This window comes from Pogonomyrmex barbatus, unplaced genomic scaffold, assembly GCF_055798465.1.
Source record: "Pogonomyrmex barbatus isolate J1 unplaced genomic scaffold, ASM5579846v1 scaffold1, whole genome shotgun sequence".
NCBI lineage: Eukaryota > Metazoa > Arthropoda > Insecta > Hymenoptera > Formicidae > Pogonomyrmex > Pogonomyrmex barbatus.
Window position 1 is genome coordinate 27,803,509 of NW_028297098.1, and position 21,970 is coordinate 27,825,478.

General features: G+C 40.9%; 3 protein-coding genes across 5 annotated transcripts; 1 reads left to right on the forward strand and 2 right to left on the reverse strand.

The window, feature by feature from the left end:
• Positions 1 to 20: 20 nt before the first annotated feature.
• On the reverse strand, positions 21 to 2,586 carry LOC105427358 (uncharacterized). The gene is made up of 5 exons (XM_011639052.3): positions 2,458 to 2,586; positions 1,705 to 2,038; positions 768 to 1,353; positions 307 to 532; positions 21 to 209 (listed from the first exon to the last, which is right to left on the reverse strand). Exons 1-5 carry the CDS (start codon positions 2,539 to 2,541, stop codon positions 21 to 23), a joined length of 1,419 nt encoding a protein of 472 aa, XP_011637354.2. The 5' UTR covers positions 2,542 to 2,586.
• Positions 2,587 to 3,681: 1,095 nt separating this feature from the next.
• On the reverse strand, positions 3,682 to 8,416 carry LOC105427359 (uncharacterized). Its single transcript, XM_011639053.3, has 7 exons — positions 7,966 to 8,416; positions 7,189 to 7,251; positions 6,962 to 7,099; positions 6,176 to 6,337; positions 5,700 to 5,997; positions 5,466 to 5,629; positions 3,682 to 5,386 (listed from the first exon to the last, which is right to left on the reverse strand). The coding sequence occupies exons 1-7, from the start codon at positions 8,011 to 8,013 to the stop codon at positions 4,205 to 4,207; spliced, it is 2,055 nt and encodes a 684-aa protein (XP_011637355.2). The 5' UTR covers positions 8,014 to 8,416; the 3' UTR covers positions 3,682 to 4,204.
• A 176-nt stretch (positions 8,417 to 8,592) lies between these two features.
• Positions 8,593 to 21,958, forward strand: aPKC (protein kinase C iota type). 3 transcript variants are annotated; one of them, XM_089075681.1, is made up of 11 exons: positions 8,593 to 8,731; positions 8,826 to 9,614; positions 10,137 to 10,215; positions 10,530 to 10,738; positions 17,374 to 17,424; positions 19,180 to 19,265; positions 19,908 to 20,196; positions 20,465 to 20,917; positions 20,995 to 21,467; positions 21,543 to 21,658; positions 21,816 to 21,958. In XM_089075681.1, the coding sequence occupies exons 3-11, from the start codon at positions 10,160 to 10,162 to the stop codon at positions 21,901 to 21,903; spliced, it is 1,821 nt and encodes a 606-aa protein (XP_088931807.1). In that variant the 5' UTR covers positions 8,593 to 8,731; positions 8,826 to 9,614; positions 10,137 to 10,159; the 3' UTR covers positions 21,904 to 21,958. The 3 variants fall into 3 exon arrangements, with proteins under 3 accessions (XP_088931807.1, XP_088931815.1, XP_088931803.1); XM_089075689.1 differs by having other exon boundaries at positions 10,142 to 10,215; XM_089075677.1 differs by lacking the exons at positions 8,593 to 8,731; positions 8,826 to 9,614; positions 10,137 to 10,215; positions 10,530 to 10,738 and adding an exon at positions 12,578 to 14,196.
• Positions 21,959 to 21,970: the final 12 nt, after the last annotated feature.

Here is a 21,970-nt window from a genome sequence, read left to right on the forward strand (position 1 = left end):
TTATATTAATATGGAACAAGTTAGTGTACAATAACATTTACATTGAGACTAGTACAACCGGAAGTGATATGACTGATCAATCCCTCGTGGAGAACTATACAATCGCCGGTCAAAAAGACGTCACGCGGACATTGAGCAGTTCTCAGAGATGTCACAGGACCCGTATATGTAAGCGATCGGAATCCTCCATTCTCGATACTGTCAACGGCCTATTAACAATACTCATGTTAAACCAGTCAAATGTCATTATCCAGCTTTAAGCATTCGTACGTTTTCATCTTAAGCACGAATCGATCTGGTGAATACCTGAATACTACATCGAAGTCTATCAGCCGTGTCACTAACATCTAATCCCGCCACCCAGGCGATGATCATGTCCTTCTCACACTGGCTTTCACCGCCAGCATGCACATCCTCACAGCACGCATAATTGTGATTGCTATGTAGACGCGCTGCCAGCACTGGTAGAGGCAATCGATTCCGATACTTGGGGTTTATCTGACTGCCACCAAACAGCCTCGCTGAGGAATCTCTTATTGTTACAGAAATTTCTGCGATTAGTGTTCGAATTGAACGTACTTATTTTACAATCAAGATCAATCATTGATATTACACAATCATACGATTATAAAAATTTCTTTTAACTTTTAATCAATTGCAAATCAAACTTTGTTCACTGTTTATAATGGAAAAATTTGTTTTAGTGAATATATATACCGAATGCATCTTTTATGTAATATTTATATAGTGACTGATGATATACTAACGAGAGTTTTCCGGATACCAGTAAGAGAGCTAGACATCGGCTAGAGTTGCAAGAGAGAGCTCCATAACTGATAATAAGTGTACTTTCAATACCGGGTTCGACGCTAAGGATAGGCACCTCGGGATGATCAAAGAGGAAGTGGTGGGTAAGCGCCGAGAAGGCGACGTTTACTGAGCAATCCAAACGCGGACAACGAATAGGTCTGCGGGAACAGTCAACGGAAGACAAAGAGGGACTTTTGATTTTCATTTCGGAGACATATCGGTCCACTGCGATATTTCTCTTCGTCACGTTGGAATAATCATGCTGTTCTTGACATTGCCTCCCGTAGTTCTCCGTTTGCTTCTCCTGACACGGATCGCCTCGGTCATGAACATACGAGGTGATATCTGACTCATAATTTAATGTTTTGTTATTCTCGACAGGCGTCGTTCTGTCAAAATTACAACTCCATTGATCGCGACGTGATCCCAATGCAGGATGTAACGGCGGTTGCAAGTATCTTGAATGTACGCGATTGCTGCGATCATCGTCTCTGCTCTGGAAAAAACTTGGATGCGATCTTCGAGGCTGAAGGGAGTCGGCATCTAAGGGACATATCTTTTTTTTAGGTGATATTTTTCAATAATCTGTGCGTATACAGTGATCGATTTTTATAGATTAATTATCGCTGTCATTTGGTTCATTATTTAAAGATTTAAAAATGTGTAAGATTTTTTTTTAAAGATTTCCTTATTTTTTATGTATATTGATTTCTTTCGCAATATGGGAAAAAAACAAATATTAGTTGCAGAGTTCTATATAATATATAAAAATTTATTTTAAAAAAATTATTCTGTGCGCATCGAGTATGTTACACAGGAAATTTTGAAAATTCCCTAATTTTTTTAAAAAGGATCTCTTAATATAATAACAGCTAAAATAATTATTTTATTGACCTGATCGAATTGAAAAGTTTCGTACGCAACGTTGACATAACAAATAATCCTCGGAATAATGTGGATCTTGTTTGGACTCGACGACACTTCCTCCGAGATTCGTCTCATTAATAATAATATGACAAACCGCGCATTGCCCATTCTGCGTAGTTTTCTGCTCGTTTTCATTTTCTTTTTTTCTCTGTATTTTTGCATCTTCATCTTCGCTACGGGTTTCGTCATGTTCCTCCTCTTCCGCCTCATCCTCTGTAGCTTCATTAGAGAGTTCCTTTCTTTTTTGTATTCTATTTTCGTTATCCAAATATTTTCGAACGAGATGGAAATAATTCAATCCCTATAAAGCAAATATTTCTCTTTATCCAAATAACCGTAGTCCAATATTAATTTAGTATTAATAAATTACTAGAATATTACTAGAGTGTTAGTCATTCCTATTTGAATTCACAAACATTAATTATCGCAAATAAATTTATCAATGTAATTATTAACTTTATATACATTATCTGTGTAATATTTATATACAATTTATAGTAATCAATTTTCGCAGAAAACTTCATATATTTCATAGAATTTACTCTTATCGAGAGAACTGTGTTCACAGCTATAATTGATTGAAAAAATATATTGGATTGCGTTCGGAAAAAAATTATGTTAACATAAAAGATATACGATTTCCCGTATCGAATTTTGTGATAGCCGAATGCGATTTGCGTCTTTGTCATTTGCAGTCTCGTGCGTACAGATATCACATGCCTTGCGATGATTATTTATTACGTGGTCGTCGGCTTTGACGGCTCTATAATCGACCCTCTCGTTGTCCGTTTCTTCGCGAAGCATTTTTAATGGTTCTTATCACCGTTTTGATAACCCTTCGTTGATGACGTTATGTCTTCGTGATCGTCCGATTTTCGCCACGAGCGTCTATCCTCGTGGTGACACAAGATTGCAGTTTCCGGTGTTTGAAACTCAACGTCTATGCAAAAAATATTTTTACGATGCACTTCTTTCTATTTTTAAATTATTATTTTTTTAATACGATTATTTTTCTTCACGACTTTATTATTTTCAACGAAAGTTTTTTTATTAGAGTTAAAATTAATCGAAAAATACAGTTTTATCTGTACTTGCTATTCTATTTTTAGACAATACCGCTAGAAAGAATTGAAATTCGTTGTCTTAAAAATTAGCCAAATAATTTGTCAAGTATTATTGTAGAATATCTGAGCTGAGAAACGATCAACTGTGAATCGACGAGCTTACCTAGATTTAAAAAGCTAATGTTCTTTTCTTGACAATTTTGTGAAATTAAGAAGAGATATATTGTAACGGTGAAGACAATCTTTTGGATTTCCGAAGTTGGCTCATGATACGATGAGTTATTCGATGACCGATTGAACTCCAAGCGTTCTCGATTTGCTGTAATTTAGTTCAAGAGAATTTACATACGTCAGAGCCAGAAAATGCTCGACACGGTATTTAGATTAGAAATAATATGAGGCCATCTTGATGTCTCTCGGAACAAAGAAGAAACAAGTCGCGATATCAGAGCGATATCGTTGCAAGATTCGATAACCGTTTCATCGTGTTTTCTTTCCGCAGGTCTTGAAAAATCGTTCAATCTTAACTTATATAGAAGTTTGTGTCTTTTTTACATCAACAGGATGATACGTGATATAAAGCCATTAACCTTTAGCTTTCGTTGGTCGTACTATTGATGCGTCCTGTTACGATATCTATCTGTTTGTGCCTATCTGTTTGTGCGGAATATGTCTGATATGTAGATATCCGTTATCTATGATACAGCTATATCTTCTGAATTTATGAAAAGCAGGCCGATAATCGTCTCCAAAGTCTTTATATATTACGCTTCTAAAAAAATTACGTATTTTGCAAACATAAAATTATCACTATTTTTTAAATATTAAATCCTGTGACAATAATTGACAATCGCATAAATAAGGTATACACATATGGATGTTCATTAAGAAACACGTGTTTTATTAAAAAAGCACATATTAAAAGATTAGAAAATAGTAAATGATACGATGCGTACATCGCCTGGTCGGTTTTTAACAGCAAGTATACGCCTAATTGGAACTGAGCATGTAAATTTGTTATTAATTAATATATGTGTCTGATTCCTCAGTAATCACATTCTTTGATCATAATACTGTGATTATGTTTAATTTTAATATAATTAAAGTATTAATACCTAACTAATCCGAAGATTCATATAATACATATCGTTAATTAACGGAACAGCATATATTCAATAATAATTGCTGTAATTCACGACAGCATTTCTGTAAAATTACAGAAATGTTTCTGTAGTTCCTCGAAAATGTGAGAATACTTCAGAAAGTTACACTATTATGATATCGTTTTCATTCTGTACATTTTCGAGCTTCTTGTAAACGACATTAACAATTTTCTACTTAACACACGTGTTAAACGCAAAAATCACTTAACACAAATAACCTAGTTTGTATTGTTCTTGTACTTATTTCTTAACATTGCCCGTCCTTGTCTCCGAACAATCATTGATCAACTTATGCCTCACATTTGCCAATCTCTCCGCGCTGATCGCCTGTATATTATCCAGATGCGAATTGTCCAGTAATGTCTTCAGATTTTGTTTACTGTTAAGATTGATCATGCTATTACTCTTGCCTCTGAGTGCCGATAACGTAGATGTTTGTTTGAAGAGCGACAGTAATGGCAACTCTTTAATATTGGCGGTTTTGCTCGTGAACTTTTTGGAAATAAAATCTTTATCGAACTGATCTGCATTTCCGGTATCCAAGGATTTGACGGACGACATTAATAGATTCTTCAATTTTATCGGACTGGAATTGGCACTGCGTGACGTACTCTTTTGTAGAATATTAGAGATAGATCGTGACCGCAGTGTGACATCACCCTGCGAGCTCTTTGAGGGTTGGCTAACGCTAGGAGTCACTGCGATGCGATGTCCTGATTCCATAGGCAGGAACTCGATATTAGAAACTTGCGCGGTATGTAAATTAGATTGTACATGGCTCTTATTGCCTAAAATATCATTCGTATTCTTATGGTTATTTCTTTCATCTTCCTCATTCATAACATCAGTATTGTTAAGAAAGTTAATGTCCCAGTTACTTTGTGTTTTCCTATCTTTAATAATGTATTGAGAGATTCCATTTGGCACGTTTTTTGATATATCTATGTTTTTCGCTTTATTGGCGATTCTCTCCTTGAAATTAGATATACCTCTATTCACTGGACTACTGTTCAGTGATTTTGAAATATTGCTCTTCAAAGTGAGCATCGACGCACTGCGTACCGTTGAATCAATTGAACACGATTTTTGCAAATGCGATCTGCTGCTAAACTGATTCTTTGCAAAAGTCCCTGGATTTTCAGTCGATCTTGAAAATTGATTTGAATTATGCGCGTTAGATAATTCGGCAGACAAAGGTTCGTAAAACGTTTTGTTCACGGTATCGTTAATTACCGCGTTCCGCAAGTCGGAAGAACTTTGTATATCGCGATCCTTGACATGCAACGAATTCTCTATCGACAAGTGATTTAATTTTTCCATACTAGCTTGTAACTCAAGCTCCCATTGTGTGAACTTGCTCTCGCTGCCATCTACAGATCTCTTGTCAAGATGTTCCGCATCATTCTTTGTCGAACAAGGTTTCTGTAAATTTTAAACGGATGATAGACATCAGCAATTTTAATGTTTTGGATGAATTTTGATCATTACATATTTTACTAACTTCGATATCGTGCAGTTTTTCGTTGTTTCCGTTTTCGTTATATCTAATAGGAGATACTTTACAACTGTCAGAAGTATTGAACTCATTCTTATACTTCTCACATGTATCCGAACCAATGAGCTCGGCCCCGACACCAGGTTCTCGCGGTCCATTAGCCACTATATCTAGAATATAAACATTATATTTATGGAAGAATAAATTTATTTCGTATTGTTTATAAAACATATTAATTACCATAATCTCTTCGTTGCTGATGTATTTGATTACTGATTTCCTCCAATGTTCGAAGACTCGTTGCATAATTACGTTTAGATTCCTTAACAGCTTGCTGTAGATACTCCACTCTTTCCTTCTGCGTTGCCAACATCTGATCGCATTGAGTCTTTACTTCAAAATATGGTCTTGCTTTAATTATCGCGTTTCGATGCTTTTCCTCCAATTGCAGTAGCTTCTTCTCAGCGTCATGGAACAACATCGCTCTTCTGTGATGTTCTCGGCCGCACTCCGCTTTTTGATTTTCCGCATCCATGACCTCGATGAATAGAATCATTTCATTTGCTATTTTATGTTTACTTCTTTATTACAGGAATCGATTATTGGTGAATTATTCAACACGGAATAAACATGAATAGGTAAACTACATTGTCAGGATATTTTCAATGGTTCCAAACGTTTCACAATTGAACACAGCGCGTTTTATTCTTGCTTACTTTAATAGTAGCATGATTAAGCATATCCTGCCATGCTTGGTCGAAATTCCACTCATGCTGATGAGACATGAATCGTGCTTCAGCCAGAGCCACGGTTTCCTTCGCTGCTGCATGAATTTCGCTGGCTCTCTGAAACAGCTGCGCCTGCTGTTGACACTGCACCTGCAAATTGTGAGAGGAAACGTCTCATTTGCTTCATTTATATAACAGTTGAGCTAGTTGTAATTTAAGTTGATTAAATAATAATGCAAAACAATTATTATCAATTTATAACAAGTTATTTTAAACATTATATTCAAAACAAATCATACATTTGTTAGTACATAAATATATTAAAAATTTATTAATAAAGCGCGTTAAAACAAATAATAAATAATAAAAAAAAGTTTTGTATAATTTTTAGCATATATTGAATTCATTTTACTTTATTTAAAATTTTATTTATAATCGCGATTCGTGACAAATCAGCACAAATGGAATTCCAACTAGACATAGCAGGATATGCTCATTCATGTCACTATTAAAGTAAGCATCAGAGTAGAACGCACAACGTACGGTAATTACGCTACGCATTTGATAGCAATTCTTGTGGAAAGCATTGTGAAATATTTGAAGCTATTAGAAAATATTTACTTAATTTAATAAATATATCAAATTTATTAGATTCTATATAATATATATAATTATAGAAGTATATTATGTACAAGATATTATAGAAGTATATTATGTATAATTCAGTATATTATTTTTGTAATATAATAAAATTAGGCTCAAATAGATCTTTACCTGAGCTTGATGAGCCATTTCCAGTGCTTCATAATAACATCTTGCCTTCTCAATGCAACTGGTGCCCAATTTATCTGTAATTTCTTTCAACCTTCTTGTCGTATCCGAAAGCAATTGTCCAAAAGCAGTATGAGCTTCCTAAAAGTTATTATAATAATTGAATTCAAACAAATATTATAAATATACAGGATGTTCGTCTGTAGACAAAATAAAATATTATTTCTTACATCCAATTCAGTTTCCAGCTTATTAATATTATCTGCTGCATTGTTCAAATTCTCCAACTCAATCTAAAAGACAAATTTATCTTATAAAACATTATTTTATATTTCATACATAATTTGTACAAAATAAAAAAATTATATTGGGTATGATTTTTTATTTCTTTACTTTGAGGAAAAAAATATATATCATACAATTATATATATCATGTCATATACCATAAGGTTTAAATTAATGATTTCTTTTTAATTACTGCCAATTACTTTAATCTTGTAACATTTCAGAATGCGAAAAGAAAGGTATCACTTCGCATTTATATTTTAATCAAGAAACTCTTATTTCATTGTAGAGAGTAGAGAAAAAGAGAATACTTTTACATTGTTTATTTTTTCCATTATTTCTTTTTCCTTTTCAAACGTGACATCGCAGGAAAAATAAAACAAAAGAGGAATGTCGCCCTCGGTCGCACGCGAACCCGTGGGGGTTGATTAAATCTCACTTCCTTCATAGAGCGAATAGACTCCTCTTATCGTTACGTCAACATAGCCGCGATTGATCCATTCATAACGAAGCGCATCTCGTGGCTCTTGGGCGCGTTGATGCGCCGAGGGTAAAAAAGTGAAAGCAAAGTGGGACAATGTACCAGGCGGTGTTAGGCACTGCGATCGCGGGCTGACAATTAGTTACGGGGATCTAACCTAAAAGGCCACGGGCGTGAATCGCCGGTCGAGAGGATCGTCCGTGAGGCGGAGGGAACGGAACGGACGCCGTCAGATTCTCACCTGGATGCGGGGGTCCAGCGTGGCCTCGGCGTCCTCCGCGACGTCCATGCTGCGGCTAGCGAAGGCGGCATTTAACACGCAACGTCAACCAGTCGATGTGTCAACTCATGATCGCCGAGTGCGGCGTGAGCTCTGCCTCCTCCCGTCGGGAACAAAAGACAATCCCACCTGCTCTCCCCCTCGACGCGGCTCTGCTTCTCGCGCGGAACTGCGACGCGGATATTTACATCCCGCGATAGGTCCTCCCTCGCGAGCAATGCACGGCGGTCGAGACCAACCGAAACTCGCGCATAACTCGACTTGCGATATGAATGTTCAGCGAAGGGAGAGGGAACGACAGAATTAACGCGCGGCCGGGATAAATCACAGCCGAATATAGGCTTATGAACTGGTGGAAATAATCGCCGCGCGAACCACCGCTGACGCATCCGCGTCTACACCCGCATCATCATCATCGCCGTCTCCGACCGCCTCTCCGTCATCCCCGTCAATTGGACCGACCCGACGTTTCCGATGGAACTTGTTAGCCGCCGTCCACTGTGGCGCGAGATCCAGCGGACAGCAAAGTACGCGCAAGAGTCGATTCGAGGAATTTAGTTTAGAAGGGGTTCGACTGTACTCTCGTGACATCGGCGAAATGATCAGGAGAGCACAATCCGAGAAGAAGAGTATATATGTGCGATCTGAAGTGAGCCGCGCGTTCGAATGATTGGAATTCCGTAGCCGAGGTCAAGTCAGATGAGAACGCGCGATGAGGATGATTCTTGTATGTACCAAACTCTGGATGACTTATTAATTAATTAATTTTTATTATTTAACGATGGAGGAATTATTAATATGTTTCGTTATTTGATATGTAGGAAGAATCGGAAGGACAATGAATTATGCAGAAATTTTATAAACAATTTTACGTCGACTTCGATCAAACTGCCGGATAAAAAGTTTTTTATAGGTAACTGGATATATAAAGCGTCATGTAAAATATGTTCATATATAAAAATATATAATTATATATTATAGAATAGAGTATTAAATTAGAAATTAATTAGATCGATAGATTTGCTTTGCCAAACAATGCCGCCAGAGAGATTAATCTACGATTAAAATTTCTTTTATCTTTATTTAATTCTAAGAATTAGAAAGAGAGGCGAAAAGTAAATTAAATCGAGAGTAGTAATCTGTGTTGCTAGAAATGGACATTACTGGCGATTCGACTTGAATTTTGAAATACAATCTTTATATATATTTTTTAGAGGATTAGATTTAATTTTGTAAGATATATAAAGAGAAAAAAATTATCCTCTACAAGGGAAGTGCCGCCATCTGGCAGGAAGCTCGTTCACCAGCGACAACGTCACAGGTTGTACCGCGAGAGTCGGTGGCCAACAAACATGGCGTTTGCCAAGTAACAACGCTCCACGCCGCGTAACGAGTGCCTTACGGTTTTAGGTTGATGTTACCGCGCGCACCGCTTTTCGTTCCGCGCCAGCGAACCGTTTTCTACATTTTTCTACTGTCGTGCAGTGCCGCGGCCCGGGCCTACTCCGGAGAGGGATCTCTCGGCCGTGCAACGGAGGTGTGCGTGCAACTAGTGCATCGCGACGGTGACGGCGGTGGCAGCGACGGCGACTCGCGACAATTCATCGCGGGTGAGTCACAGAAGCCCATGCGTGCACGTAATCGTGCCGTTATGCGCGCGAATAACCGCGGGTGTTAATTGACAACGCAGAAGGTAGGGACGATCGTTGTTCGAGGAGTCGCACTTTAATCGGGACGAAAAGAGAGTTGGCCGCGTCCTGGATGACCGGCACCGATTTCTCGCATCCGTTTCCGTTCCGCGAGTCTGTCACGCCGCATTCCCTTTTCTCGGGGGTACCTTGTTACCCAATACTTTCGGCCTTGTTTCTTAATATCCGTACGAGCGTGATTGCCGGAGCGATTCCGCGTCCGCGTCCGTGTCGGCGCGCCGTGTCAGTCGAGCGCGTCCGCTCGTGGAAGAAATTGGATTTTATATCGTTGAAGTGTTCGGGAATTTTTACCGTGATTATCTATGTTTTCTTTGCGTCATTGGTTAACGATAAAATTGCGATGCGATAGGTGCCCAATATAGGTGATCTTTACTTGAGTTTTATGTACTAAAATTGTTTGGTTGGATTATTATACTTTTTCAGAATAGGAGACCATTGTTTCGAAAATGCCTACACAGACGGCAGAGAATGATGACATTCGGGTGAAAATTATATACAATGGGTAATACATGTTATAAAAATTGTTTTAAGATTTACATATGGTTTAATCGTTTAATACGTGCGGTTTGACTTTAATTTAATGAGTAATATTTTCTCAAATTTTATATGATTTATTGTTTTATTTTTAATCTAAAATTTTATAAAAAAATTATATAAAAAATTAATCATATTAATAAATACAATACAGTAAATATTTTTGGAATTAATTAAAAAAAAAATTAATGAAGTATTGATAATAAAAAAGAAGTAATATAAATCAAAGCAAAGTAGGGATTTTTTAAGAGAAGTGTGTAACATGATGTTTTTCTGTATTAGGGAGATACAAATCACATACATCACTCCCGGGATTTCAGTGGACACATTGCGCGAGGAAATGCGAACGATATGTGGCTTTGGCACAGAACAATTCACAATGAAATGGGTGGACGACGAGGGCGACCCGTGCAGAATCGCCTCGCAACAGGAATTGGATGAGGCATTACGGCTGTACGAGCTCGAAAAGGACACGGAAATAACGATACACGGTCAGTCAGACTATTCATGAAACATGTTGTGGATCTTGCAATCATCTCGCATGTTGCATTGATTTTAGCAATGCATTAAACCGTTTGAAGACTGCATATTACGTTCAACGAATAATCGCTTGCATGTTAGACGCTTATATAATTAGGAATGAAGCACCCGTGAATCATGCACATAATAGTCAGAATCATCGCACGACTAAATGAAGGTGCATATATATGTATGCAACAGAATAGGTTCATCAGTAATGTCCACCGATGTCTTTAATATTCTACGTTAATGGCTACCGTTTAGATAAGAAGCCGCCCATAAATTACGCGGAACAATATATCTTGTCCGCGCATATTAGCGATAGCGTACTACATGCACATATGCAGGCGTTGCAAAGCGCTCCATGTATTGATACACGCCTCGGATAACGGTATGTACGTACGCCTCGGCAATCCTCGCCTTATCGGTGGTTTATCGTCGATACGAAACGGCGATTAACAGCGAAACCGCTCCATCGGCGCCTGATCGTAGTCGATGTTTACTCGATACTCATCGATCGATTCGGCGCGCGATTTCTCAAGGATGACAACATTCTCAGATCGCGGTGCGCGTGTTTGCATAGATTCTATATATTCAGAGCCGTCGATGATACGCTTAGAAATTCATTTGCCCTCCGAGATCATCCGAGATAATTCGATACCGATCTCATTTATGCGACAGTAGGATACTTCTTGGGAGACAAACCGTGTCGTGATCGCGCATACATTTCCGGTTCGGAAGACTCGTCTCTCCGCGTCTTCTTTCCGCGCGATTTTAAAGGCGATTCGAAGCCCTTTGACAAATTTATGCGCAACAAACTCTTTGAGTTTCATAGATTAATGTCTCAAAGAAAAAAAAGGATAAATGTAGACTGAATATATATTTTGTTCTTGAACGAAGTGGAATTAATTTGCGATGTATGAGTATAAAAATATCGACCGCAATCTTTCCCAAGAAAGCATCAAGATAATGAGGAGGTAGAGCTAATTAAAATACTCGATCTCAAAGGATTATAGAGTCCCCTGCTGAATATATTGTTTTCATAAATAATTCTCTTACGAGACATAGCTTAACAAGATTGCATCTCTTTTCTGGTGCTTTTAAACGAGCCTCGTGAAGAATCAATAATTTTCTAAGGCGAGACTCTGTATGCGAACTTCATTCAATATATGTAAAATGATTGAACATCCTATGATATCGATAGAATCTCAAGATTCTCGATCCACGTGCAATGCATGTCAATCTTTGTAAATGTATACATTCGCGCGGTATCGGTCGCGATGACTGCATGCTGTCACGAAAGAACGAGGAAGAATCGAGGGGGCAGCGACTGAAGAAGCAGGAAATGTAAAATAATAACTCAAAGAGATGAACAGTCAGCGATCAAAGTGAAAGATGGGAGAAAGCCAGAAAAATAGAGCAAAGGATAAAACAGACCAAAGTATATTGCATGTTGTGGAACAGAATGGTTTTCTCGAAACTCTCTTCGTAAAGCCGGAAATACAAAAGGTAGAGAAATTCCTGATGGGAAGAAATAAAGTTAACGAAAAGGGCGAGAAACATATACATATAAAATATGGGACGGAGAGGAGTGCAAAGTTTACTTGAAAACGTAGGACAAGAAGAATCACTAGATAATCAGTGAGCAAACAACAAAGATAGGGACAAAAGAGCAGGAAGGATGAACGGAAGAGAAAGAGGTAGAGCTTGGGAGAGGCAGAAGTTGCGGGTGGATATAGGCGGGTGTAGCACCGGTAGCGAGGCGACGACGGGGGGGGGGGGGGGGGGTACATGTATTGCCTCCATCTCGGCGTGATCCGCGTTTGCGCGATTCGGTCGGTAGCGTGCGCCGGGCGGCGGCGACGACGGCGATGGTGGTGGCGGTGGCGGTGGTGGCGGTTAACGCATCTCGCCGCGGCGGTAGTCGATATCCTTGCACGGACCGATCAGCAAGGACGCACATACACACGTCACGTTGCCGCGCTATCGTTGACGCGAATCTGGTCGTGAGATCGCGAGATCGGGTCGTCACAGGCGGGAGGAAAGTGTCGGAAAGAGGAAACCGAGTCGGAGATCGTCGCGGAGTTGCAGAGAGCCCCTCCGACAGCATCGTCAGCCACGAAGAAGGGGTTGCGTCATCGTGCGCCTCGACTACGGCGGCGGCGGCGGCGGCGGCGGCGGCGGCGGCGGTGATATTCGGCGGTGGTTGTCGGCGCGCTTGGCTCCCAACACCGCGAGTGGAGAGAGAGGTCGCAAAAGAGGCGGTAAACTAGCATCGATCGAGGCTGGTGATTCGTCGCATGCTCATCCCGGCGGCTCCTGTAAGAGGTCGACCGCTGTGAAGGAGAAAGAGGCGAAACGGAGAAAAAAAAGGGAAGAACGAGCTAAAGCTAAGGGGCGAGGCGGGTAAGGCAATCGGTATACGTACATATATAAGAAGAAAGAGAGATAGAGAAAGAGAGAGGCAGAGAGCCGCGAAAACAGGCGAGGTACTCGCGCGCGTGGTTGGAACGAACAAAAGAGATATACATACACCGCGGCGATCGAGTAAGGCGAGGCAAGCACGGCTGGACTCGCTACAGAATGGCGTGGGGCTACTGGAGCGCGACTTCCGTCAGCGATCGGGGTCGGTCACCTCGCCGCGAAAAGGACAAACAACATCAGAGCCTGCATCAGCATCAGTCATCGTCGCAGCAGCAGCAGGCGCAGCAACAAATGCACCAGACAGAGCTATCCGCGCAGAGTACTTACGCCAGCGTGCAGGAGCGAGAGCTCAACGTGGCTCACCCCGGCATAGGGGTCACGACGGAGGAACCACCCTGCAGCATGATGATCCAAGGTGGTTCCTTCTATTCGTACTCGGCGGCGACAGCGGCCGCCGCGGCTGCAGCCGTGAGCCGTCGTATCTCCACCGTCGTGGAGGGAGGTGGCGGCGGTCCGTCTTCCTCCGTCACTTCTACCGGCATCCAAGTGTTACCGCGAGAACGTCACGTGAAACCCGGCACCAGCACACATCCGCCGTCGCCGGGTAGCGGCGATTCGGCCGAGTACGAGCAGCCGCTCGCCGGTCACTTACGCGCCGCCGACATCTCGCCGCCCCCTCGCATCGGTAGTCCGCCGCATCACCATCATTATCATCATCATCATCATCACGATGATATGTTCGCACAGCCTGGCACCTCGTCCAGGGCGAAACTGCTCCCACCGGATACCATCGAGGGTATGGATGAGCTGTCCGAGGCCGAGCTCGAGGAGGTGGCGGCGAACGCCGAGTTAATTTACGGCATCGGACCTACCGCGACATGTCGGGTGCACGGACCGTGCGGTCAGCAGCCACCACCGCCGCCAGAGTCCGCGCTCTCGATGACGTCGCTAATCGACATTGAGCCCGCGGGCCCATCGCAGTTCCAATTCAACGAGATCACCTGGGGTAGGTGCAGCCGAGGGAAGGTGCGGTGAGGAAGAGCGCGTTCTCTGGCGCGCAACCAGCTTCGCCCTCCTCCTCTTGTCGTCATATTTCTTTGATGCAGCGTGTGATCTAGGTCAAAGCCTGTCTACCTCGCCAAGATAATACTCGCCACGTTCTTGTGAGTGTGCGATCGCGTCCGGCGCATCGAGCGAAATGCACCGGACGCGATGCCCAGAAAAACGCGTGTCTTCCGGCCGCCGCATGACTCACGAACGCGCCCTCCTTTCGGCCGGCTTTGGCATTTGTTGACGGAAATCGTCGTAGCCGCGACGCTTAGCGCATTGCAGTAATATAAAACTCTAAGTCGGTCACGTGAATTAATTATCGCGATTTTGTCCTCGCTGAAAGTAAGGGTACAGGATCGTGCTGTCGGTAGTAGTCCCAGTCGAGTCGTCGCTCGGTTTAGTGCATCTTTTTTTTTTTTTTCGCGTCGGGCATGATGGATGGAGAAACTTTTTTCTTCGCTATATCAAATTTATTCCGCTTAACATACCGCTTTATCCGATCGCATTTTAATTGATGACATAATTTAACGTTACGTTTTCCACCTTTCGTACTAATTTCGCGGAATGATCACGGTAGGCGTACTCGCGAGGTCTATCAGCTCTTTAAATACGCTCGTACCTTTTCTTTATAAATGTATCATACATCTCGCAGCCGTCATTGTTGTTTTATAGTAGTCCATTTCTTCGCAGCGTGTTAAGCGACAAAGGCGATTATTATCGCCGACGGCTTGCTTTGACGATAAACTTTATCTCCTTCTTTTCTAGCTCGCACTATCGAGGGCAACGAATGCATGATTTGTCCAGTATATATTTAATTTAGAGCATGAATTAGAACTCGGCCGTGGGTATCGATGCCGTAGCTACTCGGCGATCCAGTTACGTGGAGGGTTTGAAGTTTTAAGTATCTTCGTCCTTGTCTTCCATCGCGCGTATACGCGTGCCCCTGCACTTATGCACTTACCATTATAGATCCATGCTTCTAGGGTGCCACGCGTCGTAGTACGTGTATCCCGTACACAGCTCGTTGCACATATCCCACATTAGGGGTGTACATCGCATCGTCTTTATCGCTCGTGTCATCGATCCCCTTCCGCGATAATTAGTCCATGAATATTTCAAGGAATTGCGCTCACCTCTCGCACCGCTGTACATCTCGGTCCCGGCATCGTCGATATGCGTGTCCGCGGCTCTCTCTCTCTCTCTCTCTCTCTCTCTCTCTCTCTCTCTCTCTCTCTCTCTCTCCCCTCTCTCTCCCCCCCTCTCTCTCTCACAACAAACGACTCGATTACGTATATTATTCCGACGGGAAAGCACCGATGGCCTCGTTAGCGAAACCGTGATCATAGGACCACGCGTTTGCCGTTGTATCCGCGCAATTCTCGCGACTGCGCCTCGTATTCATGTGACAGAAGCTCCACAGAGTATCACTTTAGTAGACAAGCTATTATTATTCTTCCTCGGCCGATGGATTCTCTGGTCAAATTTAATATTTAGTAGTTTTTGGCTTGTTCTTATAATATACGAATTTCGATTCTTAACAGAAAGCTGATAAGAAATTGATTACAAATTGATTTAAATCCCCGATTTTAAATGAACCGATTAATGCATTTGTTCCACTTGTATAATGCGCATAAATTTATTTGTAAATTTGACCCGTGCACCTTAAATAGGTGGAAATCGATTTAAATTTATTTAAATCTTTTTAACGAATTCATACTGTTCATGTTCTATAGGTATCGCTCATCAACCTACATCCGTCTAGTATCGTTCGAAATTGTGGATCTATTTTGAAGTTCAGCAAAAAGATCGGCGGTTTTACTTAGTCGAGGCACGTGCCTTCGGACAAAAACCCATTGTTCACTTTCTCATTGTAACCTTTGGTAATAGTTTTAGCCTCCTGTCTTAGCCATTCAATCTTTCTCCCCCGGACCACGATACAACCGCGACTTATGTATGGATGGTATGCTTTAAAGCATTGAAGCGAATAATCCGGAACAATTCGTGGTTTTAATTTTACTCCTATTAACTGCCACCTATTAACTGCCCTCCAGCTTTCATTTCTTTGAATCGGCGGATTCTGAGTTTCATAAAGCATTATCTACTCATGACACGCGACGCAATATACTTAATTGTATATTTAATCATCATTCTATTATATATACCGTCTCGTGCGTGGGATTGTCCTGATAAAGGATTCGCGTTCTCGCTCGTCCTTCGCTAATTAGAATTTATATAATATTTGTGTGAGACCGTGAGAGAAAGAGAGAGGGAGGATTAGCTCGACGTCGTGACTAACAAGATTAAAAATGTCCGCGAGAACGTCAGAAACGTTCGACTCTCGACGAAGATTTTCGCCGCTCCCGACTTGGTCGATTTTGCGACTTTATCGGCGCAAAGTTGCGGGGAAATTTATCGCGAACACACCGTTGTCTCTCTCTCTCTCTCTCTCTTTCTTTCTCGCGATAAGTGATAACGCGGCGCTCGATGGCTCGGATAGAATTCAGTGTTACTCGTTATCTGACCGTAACCGGAGTGATACTGAGTAGAACACGGCAGCCAGTACACAGACAGTATGTTGGACAACGAGCAGCGAATCTCGATCGGGTTCCGGTACTCGAATTGCTTCCCGTGTAAGTTCGCACTCGACACTCCGTCGATTTCGATTTAATTCTCCCTCGGGAATGGAAACGGTAGCGACCGACGTCGATCGATGTCTCGTCGGCGAATCAAACACGCAGTCTTAAATCATCGATCGCTTTGATACTAGGAAACATGATTTCGCAGCGTCTTCCTCCGGATATTTCTGGACTTGCCTTCGAGGGCTTTGCTATTAATTATTAACGTGACTCTACTCAGACCATTTTTGCATCTCTCATCTATCGTGTGTTATCCGTATCTATTAATTTTGCTACGGTTTTTTTTTAGCTTAACTCCCCCCCTCCCTCCCCACTACCCGATGTGTAACGGAAAGCGACACGGGAAATTATTATTTAATCGGACGACAGGAACTCTAGATTCGTTAGACACGTACAGACACTTACAGACATCCGAAATTGTATTTGAAAGCTGAAGCGAGGAAATGTCACGTTTTGTCAGTCAAAGCGAGCGTGAATCTTTTTTGTTTCTGTTACAGTTTTTCCGAACGTGCCGCCCGCCCCCGGGATGCCGTGCCAGGGAGAAGACAGTGAGTGTGTTTACTGTTCATTGAAAATGTCTCAGTCGCCGCCGAGTCGCACAGCTCCTTGCTTGCGATATATACACGTATATAGCCAATATGCGTACTAGCCAGCGAGTTCTAATTAACCATCCGGTGGAAAGAAATGATTAGCGCGCGATAATAGACAGACACACGATGCGTAACTTCGTTATGTACGGAAACAAGAAAGCCGTAGAGGAAGCATCCATATCTCGTTCTCGACACCCCGTTCTCCACCAAAACTTCCTTCGATACATTTTTTAATCACAATCTTCATGACATCAACGTTTGTGTTATATCAACTCGAAGCCCTGAGGTTTCTAGCTCTATGTTGCAATTTTATAAAAAAATTGGATTTACAAATCAATCATTTCAACAAATTATAATTTTGTTTTGCACGACACATTTGATAAAATAGACCCATGAGATATTTTTGGAGATTAACAAATAATTATAAATTTCGATTGATTGTTACAAGATCTAATTTATAAAAATATAGAAACACATAAAAATCAAGTTGATTTTATTTCTTTGTAAAATATTTAAAAAATTTCGCAAATTACTATTATGGAAATTATTATTATTTCGCGTGGCTGCATAGATCAGAAACTTTAAAATACTTTCGCTCCTTACGATGTACTGATACACAATAATCACAGGATCATTTTCGCCAACTTCGATTAATTTAATCGGCCAATTATTCTATTGGAATTGACCAATTGCAATAAAGTTTACAAATTTAACAACAAATACGATTGGTGAAAGTGATCCTTATTTGTCAAACTTTTTATCAATGTTACGATGACTTAAGAAATGAATTCTGAAAACACATCAGAAATGAAAAAAAAAACTCTTGTTTTGAAGCATGTGGTTTTACAAACAAATCACTTTCAGTTTTCCTTATGTCGTTGGCGAAGCCGATGCTATTACAATAATATATAGTACCATATATAATATGGTACATATATAGTACAATATATTCGGCCATTATGGTACTCGTGGATAAAGCATGGATCAATTCCGAGTCGTAACTCGTCTCCGAATCCTTTTGTTTGGTAGCTTATAAAAAATAGAATAAGTTTATTCTCATTCCGGTGCGTGTTTTCATCGTTGGCGCTGCATGAGACATACATTTCGCACGAAATGTTGTTGTTTCCCGTTCGCATCGATTCGCTTCGTTCGTTGCCGATGAAGCCGCACGCCGTTCGATTACGCGATCGGTCGCGACCGGGCAGAAGGAGAGAAATGATGGTGGTGTAAAATCAATTTGCGAAGTTACTCAACGGTATTCGATGGTGAAACTTTATTAATAAAATAAAATCTCTGTACAGACAGGCCGGAATCGAAAACTTTATGTGGATGTCCACTGATATTTGTCTTGCGCGATTATGTAAGCGTCTTCATAAATCGCAGAGAAAATATTTATCTTTAATATTTAAAGATATATTTATAGAAACCAGTGGATTAAAAATTGTATTGTTTTTTTTGTCAATAGATCAGTAAAAATGATTACTATACTAAAGATTAATATCAATAATTCAATTAATAGTTAGATGATTAATATCAATAATTCAATTAATAGTTAGATGATTAAAACGATTGTACTTGCGTTGAAGATTGCGGTATAATGATGTTTCTTCGTCGTTCAGCACGGGTGGATCGCGGAATTCAATCGTGGCGAATTGATCGATCAGTTGTTGCTCTCCATCATTTATGACATTTATGTTATTTCATTTTCCGAAGGAAGCATCTACAGACGTGGCGCTCGTAGATGGAGGAAGCTGTACCGAGTGAATGGCCATATTTTTCAGGCGAAACGATTCAATCGGGTAAGCATCATTCCATTTAATTATCATTGCAGTCTTTACTTTGTTCATCACCCCCCCGATTCTTCCCCACCTCGCGTCCTCTTTTTTCATACGCAATCTTTATGAAGGTAGATCTGTCGCAGGTGCGACGCGGCCGACGAAACCGACGGAAACGACGGTTCTATGCAGAGTTCTCTGTGAGCACTGCCAACGTTCTAAAAACTTGCTGGCTAGTGACTTCGTCGTCGACGAAGGGAACAGAAGGGAGCATTGTTCTCTCTCTATTTCTCTTTCTCTCTTTCTATATTGCTAGAAGTGCCAAGTTTTTGTCCTTACGAGCCCTCTGGGCTCACGTACGAATCCTCTCAATCTTGTTTCGCGCGTAATCCTCCCGTTTTGTTCATCCTCTTTCCTCCTCCCGTACTTTACTTTATTGAAGCTTTTGGAAGAGTATTTGTTACGTCTAAGACCGGATACTTAAACTTAATTATCATTTGTCTCGACTCAGACTTCGGAATGTTTTAAAGTCGGAGCGTGCGTTATTTCTACGTTTCTCTCTAAAGTTCAAACGTGATTTCCACCTCGCGAGATGCCGCGATACAATTTTAACACGGTAGAAAATCCAGGGTGTAATATAATATCCTTCCTCGGTTTGATTCGCAGAGGGCCTTCTGCGCGTTCTGCCAGGACCGGATCTGGGGTCTCGGGCGGCAGGGGTTCAAGTGCATCCAATGCAAACTGCTCGTGCACAAAAAATGCCACAAGGTAGTACGCAAACCATGCTTGAGCCTGCAGCAGCAGCAGCAACAGCAGCAGCAGCTGCAAGGCGCGGAGTCACAGACGATCGACAGAAATGGCGACCAACAGCTTGATCCGTATCAATGTGGCCCAGCCACTCATCTCGAAGATGAGATCACGGAATCGCCGATCATCGAGGAGCATTCGCGCGATCGTAAGATTATTCAATATTTATATATGAGCATAAAAAATGATAAATTACAATTTTCTGCAAAGATATTATAAAACTAATATTAATCGTAAGAACAGTTATTTTATATTATTTTTGTGTTATTGTGATATTTTTGTGATATGTTTTATATATTCTCTCTTTAATTTCTTTTTCTATTTATATACTTTATATTTGATCAAAAAATATCTTTTTTTTGTTCACATATTTTTTAATATTATTAATATACTTTTTTATACTTACTATTTTGCAGGAATCGGAAGTGAAGAAGGGGAAGAATTGCCATTGGATACGTTAAACGAGGGTGATACTTCGAACGACATGCAACGACAGTACTCGTTGAATGACTTTGAGCTGATTAGGGTGATCGGCCGTGGTTCCTATGCAAAGGTCTTGATGGTGGAGTTGAAACGTACCAAGAGGATCTATGCTATGAAGGTGATCAAGAAATCTCTGGTGACAGATGATGAAGACATCGATTGGGTACAGACTGAGAAACATGTGTTCGAGACGGCCTCAAATCATCCCTTTTTGGTGGGCCTGCACTCCTGCTTTCAGACTCCCTCGCGTCTGTTTTTCGTGATCGAATTCGTGCGTGGTGGCGATCTCATGTTCCACATGCAAAGACAGCGCCGTCTTCCTGAGGATCACGCGCGATTTTACGTAGCTGAGATCAGCCTGGCATTAAACTTCCTACATGAGAAAGGTAAAAAAATTTTCTCTTATTCTGAAGTTGATAGAAGATCGAACATGCAATTGAATTTAATGATTGTTTGCTTTTAGGTATTATATACAGAGATTTGAAATTGGATAATGTACTTCTCGATCACGAAGGACACGTTAAGCTTACGGATTACGGAATGTGCAAGGAGGGCATCCGGGAGGGCGACAACACCGGCACTTTCTGCGGTACTCCCAATTACATTGCTCCTGAAATCCTACGTGGCGAAGAATACAGTTTTTCAGTAGACTGGTGGGCTTTGGGAGTACTGCTGTATGAGATGTTGGCAGGTCGTAGTCCTTTCGATCTTACTGGCGCAGCTGAAGACCCAGACAAGAACACCGAAGATTTTCTATTTCAAGTTATTTTGGAGAAGACCATACGTATACCACGCTCCTTGTCCGTTAAAGCTGCCTCTGTTCTTAAAGGATTTCTTTGCAAAGATCCTGCAGAAAGGCTGGGTTGTGGAAAGAGGCCTTCTGGTTTCCTCGATATTGTCGCTCATCCCTTCTTTAAAGCGATTGATTGGGAAATGGTAAGTATTATTCTTACAAAAGTTTATTTAAAAAATACGAGTTTTCACACATTTATACTTTCTTTAACTTTGCAGCTAGAGCAAAAACAAGTTACACCTCCTTACAAGCCACGTTTGGATTCCGACCGCGATCTTGCAAATTTCCCGCCAGAATTTACAGATGAGGAAGTTCGTTTGACTCCGGATGATCCGTAAGTTATTATAAAACTTCTAAATTTATATAATTTAAAAAAATGAGAGTTTAAAAAGAATAAATAGAAACATTTTTATAAAAATTTATATGGTTAGTCTATCTCAATGCATTGTCTAGTAAATCTTGAACACATCTTTACATAAGAAAACTTGCAGGAAACAAATCGAGAAGATTGATCAGAGTGAATTCGACGGTTTTGAATATGTGAATCCTCTACTAATGTCATTGGAAGACTGCGTGTGACAAGAGCCACTTTTCATTGTGCAGCGTCACAATCAAGACCAGCAACAGTATCAACTGCAACAGTGCT

Bases quoted from the DNA above. Each gene is read 5' to 3' on its own strand.
- LOC105427359 (XM_011639053.3), bottom strand. From the start codon at position 8,013: ATGGACGTCGCGGAGGACGCCGAGGCCACGCTGGACCCCCGCATCCAG. The intron at 7,252-7,965 runs GTGAGAATCTGA...TTTGTCTTTTAG, and splicing joins CGCTGGACCCCCGCATCCAG to ATTGAGTTGGAGAATTTGAA. The intron at 5,630-5,699 runs GTAATTAATATG...TTTATATTCTAG, and splicing joins TCAGCAACGAAGAGATTATG to ATATAGTGGCTAATGGACCG.
- aPKC (XM_089075677.1), top strand. From the start codon at position 13,350: ATGGCGTGGGGCTACTGGAGCGCGACTTCCGTCAGCGATCGGGGTCGG. The intron at 17,425-19,179 runs GTGAGTGTGTTT...CATTTTCCGAAG, and splicing joins GCCGTGCCAGGGAGAAGACA to GAAGCATCTACAGACGTGGC. The intron at 20,197-20,464 runs GTAAGATTATTC...ACTATTTTGCAG, and splicing joins CGAGGAGCATTCGCGCGATC to GAATCGGAAGTGAAGAAGGG.
- LOC105427358 (XM_011639052.3), bottom strand. From the start codon at position 2,541: ATGCTTCGCGAAGAAACGGACAACGAGAGGGTCGATTATAGAGCCGTC. The intron at 1,354-1,704 runs GTCAATAAAATA...TATGTCCCTTAG, and splicing joins AAACTTTTCAATTCGATCAG to ATGCCGACTCCCTTCAGCCT. The intron at 210-306 runs GTATTCACCAGA...TATTGTTAATAG, and splicing joins GACTTCGATGTAGTATTCAG to GCCGTTGACAGTATCGAGAA.